At 38.9% G+C, this 12,484-nt stretch overlaps 1 protein-coding gene across 5 annotated transcripts in view; it reads right to left on the bottom strand.

Moving 5' to 3' along the window:
* The window catches only part of WDFY3 (WD repeat and FYVE domain containing 3), a 315,830-nt gene that overhangs the window by 19,805 nt on the left and 283,541 nt on the right, over nt 1-12,484 (bottom strand). For all 5 annotated transcript variants that reach the window (XM_023222515.2, XM_023222514.2, XM_023222517.2 and 2 more), the window contains 6 exons: nt 12,294-12,447; nt 6,707-6,798; nt 5,948-6,160; nt 2,992-3,139; nt 1,737-1,891; nt 607-765 (listed from right to left, as the gene is read on the bottom strand). In XM_023222515.2, coding sequence (XP_023078283.1) covers nt 607-765; nt 1,737-1,891; nt 2,992-3,139; nt 5,948-6,160; nt 6,707-6,798; nt 12,294-12,447 — 921 coding nt within the window. The remainder of the gene's footprint in view (nt 1-606; nt 766-1,736; nt 1,892-2,991; nt 3,140-5,947; nt 6,161-6,706; nt 6,799-12,293; nt 12,448-12,484) is intronic.

Raw genomic sequence — 12,484 nt, 5'->3', positions numbered from 1 at the left:
AAAAAAAAAAAAAAAAAAAAAAAAAAAAAAAAGTTCTCTCCCAAATCAAATATCATGAAATGGCTTAATTATAAAAGGACTCTTGCTTTAAGTAAAAATTAATAATAGAATTATGTATGTAACAGGCAATCAGAAATACTTGTTAATTAAATCATGAAGGGCTCTATTGAATATATTCATGAGTTTGGCATATCCTTAAGTATATGACAAATGAGAAAAGAGAAAAACAAAGAATAAAGAATTTAGTGGCAGATAAATGGAAATCACCCTGGAAGGAAATTAATGAGTCAATAGCAAACATAATTCAGTTTGCAAAAATTCAATTTGGACTTTTGCATTTATATTACTTAAATACACTGAAATATATGTTACCTAAAGATAATTATCTTCAGATTGTAACAAAGGGACCGGCTTACATCATTGTTAGAAAAGTTTATTCTGATTTCCTTTATTTTTCGAAAAAGTATTTCTAGCAACAGAACGTAACTTTGGTTTTGTCCATTATATCTGAAGTACCTCAGAATTATGGAAGCTTTTTACTTTCTATAGGGTGTAGGCACAGGAGATAGACTATGTCCCTCTTGGCATTTTCTATGTTCTTCTTACCTGTTTGAGGGTGAGGGTCTTGGCCTTTTCTTTGGAGGTGCCCATCTCCCACACACACACAACCGTGCTTGTTCCACCCGTGATGACCAGCTTGGGGTTGGGGCAGATTGCACAGAGAATCTGGCCCCACTCAGACAAGCATTCATAAACAGTCACAGCCTGTAAAGTAAAATGGATGTGAGACACACATGCGGTTAAGTACTACAAACTTCTGAAACTCAAGGAGCAGAGCTGAGTGGAGGTGCAGGCACCTCACTGGCAAATAGCGGCTCATGTTCTGAGCTAGCTTTAGTTCAGAAGCATATCCACTGAATCTCTACCCTGAACTACCCCTACCACCTCCAATTATTGCTGCTGCTGAAAGCCATAACCAAAAAGGACTTTGTTCATAATGGGGGTCTCTGGTTTCTCCAGACTGGGAAAATGATGCTGAAATTGTGTGACCTATGGAAGGTGCAGGGGACAATGTGGCAAAAGGCTGCATTTGCTGTAGATAGAATGTGAAAAGAGAGCGCGACTGCTGCTGTTTAAGGAGGACATCAACAAAATAGAATCGTGTTACAAAACAACGTAACAGACTGTGCAGATTGTTTTCATCTTGCATTTGGGAGGGGACTGTTGGAGGGCAAACACAGGGCACTAAAGGATCACTACAGATTGTCTCTCCAAGAGGTACTTATGGGACCCAAAGCAGTTGCTGTTGCTTCTTGCGGCATAGAGCAACAGGTTTTCTGCCAGCTTGTTTGGAGCATTCAAATGAAAAGTGGGCCAGAGGGTGACTCATCAAAAGGCAGCTATCTATTCTGGTTGACAGAAATGCTGAGCACCTTGCTGGCTGGGATTTCTCGGAGGAATTCTTTGAGTGAGAAGAAAACTGCTAGCCCCTATTACACGACTTTGCAAAAGAGGCTTGTTCTGCAGGGAACATGACGTATCTACGAACTCCTTTATCCTGCTCTCATTCAGTGAAGCACTCCTTTCCCCAAATAGGAAAGCTCACTTTTCCTTTGGGGTTTGGAGGAACAGCTGACAAGTCCTTGGACTGGGTTCTCCCCAACCCTATTACTCATATAGGATAGCCAGACCACAAAAGAGCAGTATTAAATGAGTAGGCAGGAAATAATGCAAACCTTGTCTGACTCATAGGTTCCCAGTCTGCAACTGAGGTCTGCATATCCCCAAGCAAAACTTTTATTCCAGGTTGGTGGGATAAGAACCTTATTCTGTTCCACGGCAAGAATACCTTTATCTGTACATACAATTTGTCCCACAGGTTCTTTGAGTTCTATAAAAAAGAAATCACGGTATTAGGACAGGAACAGGAAAAACTAACGTCATCATCTCAGAGGAGGATAATTTCAAATATTCATATAAATCAAGCATCCTGACACCTACATTGAGACAAAATAATCTCAGAAATAGAGCTGGGCTTTTGAATCTCCCACAAGACCTGCTGGGTGGAATGTTGAACCTAACAGGTCCTCTGCAGGACGTCCCTCCAGTTTTCCTATTTCTGGGCACTCTCTGGTTAGGTTACTACCATTCAGGTCTGCCTCTCTAGGGTTGTACAGAGTAATCTGGGATGCTCCCCAGAATGTCATAGGGACACAGATGATCAACAAATCTATGTCCTTAGTACTTCCCAAGTCATAGCCAGCCCTTAGACTTCCTCAAGGAAGGTCATGTCATTCCCCAGAGGCACACACTCCTTGCTCTACACCAGCACTCTGATTACCACATTACTACTCCAGAAGAATCGCCAGGAGTGACTGACGCTGGCACAGAGCAGAATCTGTGTAATGAGGCCAAATGGCACAGAATGGCACACAAGTTAACCAGACTTTGTTCCAATTCTTGGATATTTTTAAGCGACAACTTCAAGATTTTGCAGAACTTTTTTTTTTTTATTCTAAGGGAAAAAAACTTACTTGAAAAAATATTTTTACATATCCCATTATACCATTAGATAAAAGATAGATGTCTTTTCACTGGCATACTAAAAATACGTTCTTTTACTAATATATTGGATAGGCAGAACATATTTAAATGAGAATGAAATTATGAAGCCAATTTTTTTTTTTTTTTTAACCTATAAAGTTGAAGTTACAAGATTTTGGTATTTTAGAGCTCTGATTATCTTAAAGAGGAGAGAGAAGACTGTTTGGTTCTGATATGAAGTCCAACAAGCCAAATAAAGAAAGCAGAAAAAAAAGCAAAAAGAGAAAATATAAATACTAGTAGGTACTTAGTAATTTAACACAAAATCAATGGCACTTATTAAACAAATTATGCTATTGTCAAAAAGCAAATTTGTTATTGTTAAACTGGGATTATTAAACAATCCCATTAAATCACAAATCGAAAGTTTATTTCTCATTATTTTACCTTTTACAGGTGTTAGAGAAGGCCTCAAGTTGTCTAGATGATGAAAAAAGATCTTGTCACTTGTAGATCCTGGTAGGACAGAGATTCCTGCATTGTCTCCATTGAGTCGACTTCTCACTCGCTTTGGTGGATGAGGTTTTTTAAATAACTGGTATGAAAGAAGATGACACACTTTATAGTGAAAGATCACACTTATAAGCCCTTTTATATGCCAAGCATTGTGTTCTTATTTCAATTAAGGTTCACAAGAACCAGTAGGTACTATATTATCCTCATTTCACACCTGAGGAAAGAGATTCAAAGAGGCTACGAAGGTGGCCAGAGAACTCACACCTGAATAAGCAGGGGCAGGACTATGATACTAAAGCATCAGCTATTGTCTTGTTCTACGCTAAGCTGAATTCACAATAACTTTCTAAAATAAAGTTAATCTACAGTTGATTGACAATTATTTTCCAATGATATTCGAAAGTTAACTCTTAGTAGCCTAATGTCATTCTGTGCCACTGAAGGCAGGCAGACATTCTATCTAATTGGATTATTTCTGGTTTCAACGTGGCCTATGTGATTTACAAACATCATTTTGGTGTCCTAAAAAGGTGTTACTGATTTGCTGAAAGTGTGAACATTATCATCTTCTTTGTACTCTGCTATGTTGTAAAGGGAAAAAAGAAAATAAAAATGTGCTACATCATCATTCAGTATTTCTATAGGATTAAAAATATTAATGGCTGGGTGAGGTGGCTCATGCCTGTAATCCTAGCACTTTGGGAGACCGAGGCGGGCAGATCATGAGGTCAGGAGTTCGAGACCAGCCTGGCCAATATGGCGAAACCCGTCTCTACTAAAAATACAAAAATTAGCTGGGTGCGGGGGCACACGCCTGTAGTTTCAGCTACTTGGGACGCTGAGACAGGAGAATTGCTTGAACGCAGGAGGCGGAGGTTGCAGCGAGCAAAGATTGCGCCACTGCACTCCAGCGTGAAGTGCACGCAGCGTGCACTTCAGCGTGGGAGGAGATCTGAAAAACTTTAAAGGAAATGAGATTTAAGATGAATACAACACCATCACACTTTGTAAATTAGACATTTGGGGTTTCCAAGAGAAAAAAAACAGAAAAAATTCTTTGTGCAGAGGAAGACACACATTCCAGGCTCTCAAACCTTTAAATGTTTTGTTCCTATTTTATCTACATAATGGACCAAAAGATCAGGCTTCTATAAAGATACATAGTTTTAAAGCACATTCATGAATGTGCATTTACTGAAGCACTTTTATGTGAGGACGTAAGGACAGAGCACTGCGCCAGGCTGCGGGTAGATAATGATGTATGGAGATCATGACCATAAAACCTACATTCCTGAGGATGGCCTTACTTGAAAGTACCCTCTATTACTCAATGTATGTCCCAGAAATATGCTGGCATCCAAACGATACTTCTCAGACTTCTGGCCTCTTCTACTTCAAAGTAGCACAAAAATCCTGCAACAGTGCAAGTGTCTTGATTTTTATGTTCAGAATATGTATTTCCCCTAGGGTATGAAAAATGGCTCTAGCCCTTGTAACTCTCAGGAAAAAGAACAAAGTTAACTAAATAAAGGTATAGTTAATATTCGTCAACTGTGAATAGTTTATCAGCAAGTATTTTGCTTTAAAAAACACGGCCAGGTGCCATAGCTTATGCCTGTAATCCCAGCACTTTGGTAGCTGAGGTGTGAGGACTGCCTGAGTCTAGGAGTTCGAGGCCAGCCTGGGCAACACAGTGAGACTCTATCTCTATAAAATAAAAAATAAATAAAAATAAAAATAAACATGTTTATTTTATGAGGGGATCAGATTGCTAGGTGATCAGACTGCATTGTGAATGGTACAGTTATAACATGTCCTGCTATCTATTATGGCTTTTCTATATAAAGAGATGTGTCATTGTTTTGTGTGTTCTCAAGTGTCAACCCTGGAAACCTCAAGGTCAGTTAACCTACAAAAGGGAGTCCGTAGAGACATCTAAAGCAGGAACAGAGAAGGTAGCCAGGATCAAAGTAGGAGCCACTGGTATTTAGTAAAGGTGGGTGGTCTGACCAGCTCATCTAAGTGTGCCTTCACACTGTGGGGAAGTGCTGCAGTTACTACTGGTGCACCCAGCCCCCCTGCCATACCTCGGACAACGGCGATGAGAGAAGGGATGAGGTCTCTTCAGGGAGGTTTGCTCATCGCTGAACATGAAACAGGCCCACAGTATCTGGGTGCTGAAAGGCTTAGATCTTGGTCTTCCTCTCCAAGTTCCAGAAGGTGGTGAGGGCAGCTATTGCACGTCCTAGGCATTCCTGTGGCACGTGCTCTCACAGCACAGCACTGATGCCTATGTCAACAATCTAACCCAATCCAACATCATCTGTTCCCTGAACTACTACAATAGCTTTCTTAGTGGTCTTCTGCTCCCCATCTGGGTCCCCAGCAGAGTGTGTGTGTGTGTGTGTGTGTGTGTGTGTGTGACAGACACACAGAAAAAGAAAGAGAGAGAGAGAGAGAGAGATGTGCATAGAGTAGTTTATTCTGACTGAGACCAGAATAAACTTCTAAAGATTAAATATGACCATGTCATTTCTCTGCCTAAAATCAGCACTGGTTTCCCACTGGCCTCCAGACAAAACCTCATCTCTGTGTATGTGGCCTATAAGGCCCCTCCTGTTACGTCTTATGGAGGTTTAAGAAAGCACACCCTGCATTAGTCTGTAAGGGATAATTCTCTTTAAACAAAATTTTTATTTATTTGGAGTGTGAGAGTGAGAAAAAAGCAACAATGTAGGAATCTACTGAAATACTAGGTGATGTTTATGGCTGTTTATTAAGTTAATCTAAACTTAATTATTTTGTGGTCATCTACAGTCTAGAGAAATGTTACAAAATTTACAAAATCAAACAGAGTACATCAATCATAAGAAAAGAACATCCATACCTGTTTAGGGATCTGACCGAAGTTATTAATGAACCCAATTGTGGCTGTCTCCTTTAGTGGGTCATTGATGTTGTAGATATCCACTTGACCCTCATAAAAAAGATGATGGAAGACATTTACAGCTTCTACTGCAGCAGGGCCTTGCTGTTTATACCCGAAGATTAAGTCAATCCACTCATGTAGATGGGCACTCACATAATCACACTCCAAAGCCTATAATTTCAAACACAGATTTAGTCACTGGCTGACTTCTATTACTTGCTCAGAGACTAGAAAAACCTTGGTAAGTGGTTAATAGGAACAAAAATAACTAAAAATCATAAAAACAACATAGTAGTTTCCTCTTACTTGTGGTTTCACTTTCTGAGATTTCGGTTACCTGCAGTAAACCATGGTTTGAAATTATTATGTTTATGAGAGTGAGAGAGAGAGATCACATTCACATAGCTCTTAGTATGTTGTTATGATTGTTCTATTTTATTGTTATTATTCTTAATCTCTTACTATGCCTAATATATAAATTAACCTTTATCAGAGCTACATATGTATAGGAAAATACATAGTTTATATACACATAGGGTTTGGTACTATTCCTGGTTTCAGGCATCCACTGGGGTTCTTGGGATGTGCCCCCTGTAGATAAGGGGGCCTGGCTGTGTTAGTAACAAACAGGTGATACTCTGCTAGAGGCCCTGTCTTTGTATTATGTTCAATGACCAAATGAAATCCAATTTCAATTGCAAAGTGTCCTTCCATTACCTCACGATGGACTCTGATGAATTCTCGTGGGTCCCCTTTTGCCCAGGGTGGAAGGATAACATCTCCAAGCTTGGTGCCATTTTGTTTACAGCCTATGCAATTGGATACATCAAAAAAAAAAAAAAAAAAAAGAATGGGATAAATGGTTAACTTTATATTAATCTGACAGACAAATGGTGGGTTAGAATCATTACCAGAACACTGAAATTGTACACCAGAAAGGACTTCAGAGATTATCAATCTAGCATCCCCCAAGGCTGCTCCTCAGATCACTCCAGCAGAAACAGTTACTAAGTCAGCAAAACTGAGGCCCTCACTGCCAATGTCTTCAGGAAATGCTGAGTTATACAAAGTGAAACATGCTTCTTTCTGCAGAGTCTTGAGGGCAGGACTCCTCAGAGGTTTAATATGCTAACATGCACTGCCCTTCTCTAAGAGGGATATCGAATACAAAATGTCTGAAATTTAATTGACCACAGGACTCCTTTTCAGTGAAACATTTTGCAGGGTTACTGTTTTGAATCTCCTGGACACAGTCTCCTAGAGATATCTGCAATACAAGAGGTTTATCATATCGCTGACTCTTAGGTTCTCAAAAGAGCTCTGTAGAACTGGCACGTACTTTGCAGTAAGCATTCTCATTTAAAAAGTGAAATCTGAAATGACATAACTTTTTGCTGTTATTGCATCATTTAACAGAAAAAATACTTGGAAAAACTATAGGGCTACCTGTCAAAAACAAAAAATAACATGTGATAAAGCACATAAATAACATTTATTCCATATAAACTTATTTTAAGTGATAGCCAGATAATTTCTAAAATACAAAAGAAACCATTCACTATAAAATCTATCCACATCAAAATATATTAAATTTGGTTGCATCTAAGCAAAAACGTTGTTTTTCTTTTTTTTGAAATATACCAAAAAAGTCACTTTAGCTTACAGAGTTTTTATAGGTACAAATCAGATTATCATTGTAAAAATGACTCTACAAACAACAATGTTGACTCACTAGTTTAATAGCAGTTGGTTAGATAAATACTTGTATTGGAAATCTTCATACAGAAATGCAGTTGTTCAAATTTTAGAACACAAAGCCAATTCCAAGTGAAAGCAAATAAAATATTTCCCTTAGATACAATCTTGCCTTTAGCATTGCTAGTTGATGGTTTATTTACAATGTGATATTAAGTGAGTGGTGCAAATATCAGTTTACTGTTTAAAGGAATGTCTTGACTTGGTTGGAAAGGTTACCATATGATTTAAGACAAGGATAAATCAAGTTATTACAACCCTTCCTCCTCAACCACACACACCGCACACTCTGTGCTGAATCCCCCTGAAATGCCCACTAGGGCTAATTTTTTGGTAATAATAAACAGGTAAAAAGGCTACTTGAGAAAGAAATCACTTTTCAAAATTTTGCTATAATCCTTGAATACTTATTTGATAGAATTTTATTTTATGAACACTATATGCAATTTTAAAATGACATATAAAGGTAACACAGTCTGTAGGAAAGCCTTTGTGTAAATCTTTTTTTTTTTTTTTTTTTAGATAGGGTCTTGCTCTGCTGCCCAGGCTGGACTGCAGTGGTATAATCATGGCTCACTTCAGCCTTGAGCTCCTGGCCTCAAATGATCCTCCCACCTCGGTCTCCCATGTACAGGCACGTGTCACCATGCCTGGCTAATTATTTTATTTTGAAGGGATGAGGTTTTGCTCGTTGCTCAGGCTAATTTTGAACTCTTGGCTTCAAGTGATGCTCCCACCTTGGTCTCCCAAAGTGCTTGAATTATAGGCAAGAGCCAGCGCCTGGCCCTTAATTTTGCTATTCTGAAGCTCTCCTCCGTGTGTATCCAAGGATATATGGAAAAGAAGACCCCAGGGTGAATATTACTTATCTCATAGCAAGGGGAAAAAAAAAATCCAAGTGCTTTTTCTTTCTTTTTTTCTTTTGAGACAGAATCTTGCTCTGTTGCCCGGGCTGGAGTGCAATCGTGTGCTCTTGGCTCACTGCAACCTCTGCCTCCCGGATGAGTCTTGTGCCTCAGCCTTCTGAATAGCTGGGATTACAGGCACACAACACGATGCCCAGCTAATTTTTGTATTTTTAGTAGAGATGAGTTTTCATGTTAGCCAGGCTGGTCTCGAACTCTTGGCCTCAAGCAATCTGCCCACCTCAGCTTCCCAAAGTCCTGGGATTACAGGCGTGAGCCACTGCGACCGGCCCCAAGTGTGTTTTCTTTTACACCATTTACTATCTTTTCTGTGTGAAGAGGCAAACTGATTTTTTTTTTTTTCTATTGGGGTGAAATTCACATAAAGTCAACCATTTAAAGTGAACAATTCAGTGGCATTTAGTTCAGACACAATGTTATGCAACCATGATTTCTATCTAGTTCCAAAGCATTTTTATCACCCCAAAAGTAATCTTGTACCCGTTAATCAGTAGCTGCTCGTATTACTTTCACTCCAGCCCCAGAACACCAATCTGTGTCCTGTCTCTGTGGACTTACCTATTCTGAGTATTTCCTATAAATGGAAATGTAGAAGATGTGACAGTTTTTGCCTGGCTTCTTTCACTTTGCATAATGTTTCTGAGGTTCAACAACATTGCAGTATTTATTAGTAGTGCCTCATTCACTCTCATGGATGAATAATATTTCATTGTATGTATGTGCTACAACTGGTTTATCCACTCATCACTTGATAGACATTTGAGCTGTTTCTGCCGTTTGGTTATTGTGAATAATGCTACTATGAACATGTTCATACACATACTTAATTGAGTTGCGTTTTCAATTCTACATACCAAGGAGTGGAACTGCTGGGTCATATGGAAATTCTGTTTAGCTTTTTGAGGAACTGCCAAACTACACTACACTACCACTACAGTGGCTAAACCATTTTATGCAACCACCAGCAACGTATGAGGGTTCTAATTTTTCTATACCTTTGCCAGCCCTTGTTATTTTTCGGTTCCCCCCACCCCATTATGGTCATCCCAGTAAATATGAAGTGGTAGCTCACTGTGGTTTTCATTTGCATTTCCCTAATGACTAATGATGTTGAGCATCATTTCATGAGTTCACCAGCCATTTGTATAACTTATTTGAGAAATTGTCTATTCAAATCCTTTGCCCATTTTCCAACTGGGCTGTTTGTCTTTTTGTTGTTGAGTTATAAGAGTTGTTTCTATTCTGGATACTAGATCCTCATTAGATATATTATTTGCAAATATTTTCTTCCATTCTATAGGCATCTATTCATTTTCTTGATAACATTCTTGGATGCAGAAATTTCTAATTTTGATTAAGTCCAATTTATCTTTTGTTGTTGTTGCTTGTACTTTTGATATCATATTTAAGAATCCATTGCCAAATTCAAGATCATGAAGTTTTACCCCATGTTTTCTTATAAGAGTCATATGATTTTAGGTTTTATATACAGTGTTTTGAAGTGTTTTGTTTTCGAGACAGGGTGTCGGTTTATCACCCAGGTTGGAGTGTAGTGGCATGAACACAGCTCACTGTATCCTCGACCTCCTGAGTAGCTGGGACTATAGGTGCACATCACCACGCCCAGCTAATTTTTGTATTTTTTGTAGAGATGAGGTTTTGCCATGTTGCCCAGGTTGGTCTTGAACTCTTGCACTCAAGTGATTCACCTGCCTTGGCCTCCCAAAGTGCTGGGATTACAGGTGTGAGCCACCATGCCCGGCTCAACCACTGTTTTTTAAAGTATGCTATTTCAAGGAGGGAAGATAATTTGTTATGAGGGTGAACATAACAAAGATACATCCTCCTTTTTTTCAATTTACTTATTTTAAAAGTAGATTGGTTGGTTGGATTTGTAAGTGGTCTGTCTGGAACACCTTTGCAACATGGATTATCATAACTGATAGACGTTTCTGGAAGATTGTGAGCTATCTCTTTCTTTATGCACCTCTCCATATTTGTCTCTTTGACAGTGGTATCCCTGGGGAAGAAGGCAACATTCTCCAAAGTTGAATTATAGTGAACATAAGAAAACAATAATGTGGCTGTCCATGGTGGCTCACACCTGTAACCCCTGCACTTTGGGAGGCCAAGGTGGGCAGACCACTTGAGGTCAGAAGTTCAAGACCAGCCTGGCCAACATGGGGAAACCCCATCTCTACTAAAAATACAAAAAAGAATTAGCCAGGCATGGTGGTGCATATAATCCCAGCTACTTGGGAGGCTGAGGCACGAGAATTGCTTGGACCTGTAAGGTGGAGGCTGCGGTGAGCAGAGATTATGTCACTGCACTCCAGCTTGGGTGACAGAGCAAGACTCTGTCTTAAAAAAAGAAAATGCTAATGCGCATTCATAGTCAAAGGCTACAGCAGGTATTTGTTGATTGTCCTTGTTGACTACCTATTCTATTCTTTTGGGAAAACCCATCACTTTCTCTAATCCTAAGTCCTAAAGTTGTGTCTTTAGCTGTTCAAGGGTGAGCTCTAGGTATAATTGGAGGTAATGAAAATCAATTTCAGGACTTTTTCTGGGGCTCTGGAGAGAGTTTTGTTATCTCTCCCATTAGATCCCATTTCACAAAGGTAGAGTTGCTGATGGACAATTAAATACATAAAAATTATCTTTAGCAAACTTCAATAGAAATATCTTTCACATGTATAGGATACAAATACTTCCCTGTATTTTCTGTCCATGAAAATTTGGAGGTAGTACAGTTATAATTTATGTGCTAACTCTTACAAAACAGTAGAAAATACAAGGAATGAAAAAATATAAAACAACAAATATCTGGCAGGAATATTCTAACATGAAAACAATGGAATTCTGATATGCTTTAAAAGAAATACTCAGAAGCACAGATCAGCAAACTGTGTTCCAAGAAACTGTAACCAAAGTCAAATCCACTTCCTCTAATAGCCAGATAATATAAAAACAGCACTGATCAAGTTTTTCTTGTTTTTATAAGTGCTGATTTGGTCCTGTTTTTCTAGAAAACAGAGCCCTTACAGGATAAAGAAAAGGGATTTACTTAAAGTTATTCTGAAGTTCTAATTTTAAAACACATTAGTATATAAACCAAGCATATATTAGGCAATAAACGAGATTAAAACAATACGTGAAAAATTCGGATATACCACTCTTAGCTATTAACGGGTTTCAGTAGTAATATTTTTCAAATAAATTTTCACTTCACCTTTGTTTTCATCAAAACAACAAAATTCTAAATGTTGGAAGTAATCTGTCTCAATATTTATTTAGAGACGGAGTCTCGCTCTGTTGCCCAGACTGGAGTGCAGTTCACGATCTCGGCTCACTGCAACCTCCACCTCCCAGGTTCAAGCAATTTTCCTGCCTCAGCCTCCTGAGTAGCTGGGATTACAGGTGCCCACTACCATGTCCAGCTAACTTTTGTAACCTCAAAAATGACATGCAACTACACCCAATTATAGCAAATGACTGCAAGAAACTATAACGAAATTTTTTTCTTGTTAATGTGTGCTGCACACAATCTTCAGAGAAGTGACTTATTTCTACTGGGCTTTTCCTGGCTAACATTCCTAAGACAGTGCCATAGCTCTACGTACCTAGATCGAAGTTGTTGGAATTGAATAGGAATTCTGGTAAATAAAAGAACTCTGGAATAAGTTCTTTTACATCTGCCATGTTGTGCTTTGATGCTGAATACCAGGCCTCGCGCACACTGTGAAACATCCGGTCAGCCAGGTCAAAGTGGCCACCCTGTGGGCAGAATGAGAAGACACCTCTCTATTACAGA

This window comes from Piliocolobus tephrosceles, chromosome 3, assembly GCF_002776525.5.
Source record: "Piliocolobus tephrosceles isolate RC106 chromosome 3, ASM277652v3, whole genome shotgun sequence".
Lineage (NCBI taxonomy): Eukaryota > Metazoa > Chordata > Mammalia > Primates > Cercopithecidae > Piliocolobus > Piliocolobus tephrosceles.
The sequence above is the reverse complement of the archived record's forward strand: the minus strand, read 5'-3'. Positions and strand labels throughout refer to the sequence as shown.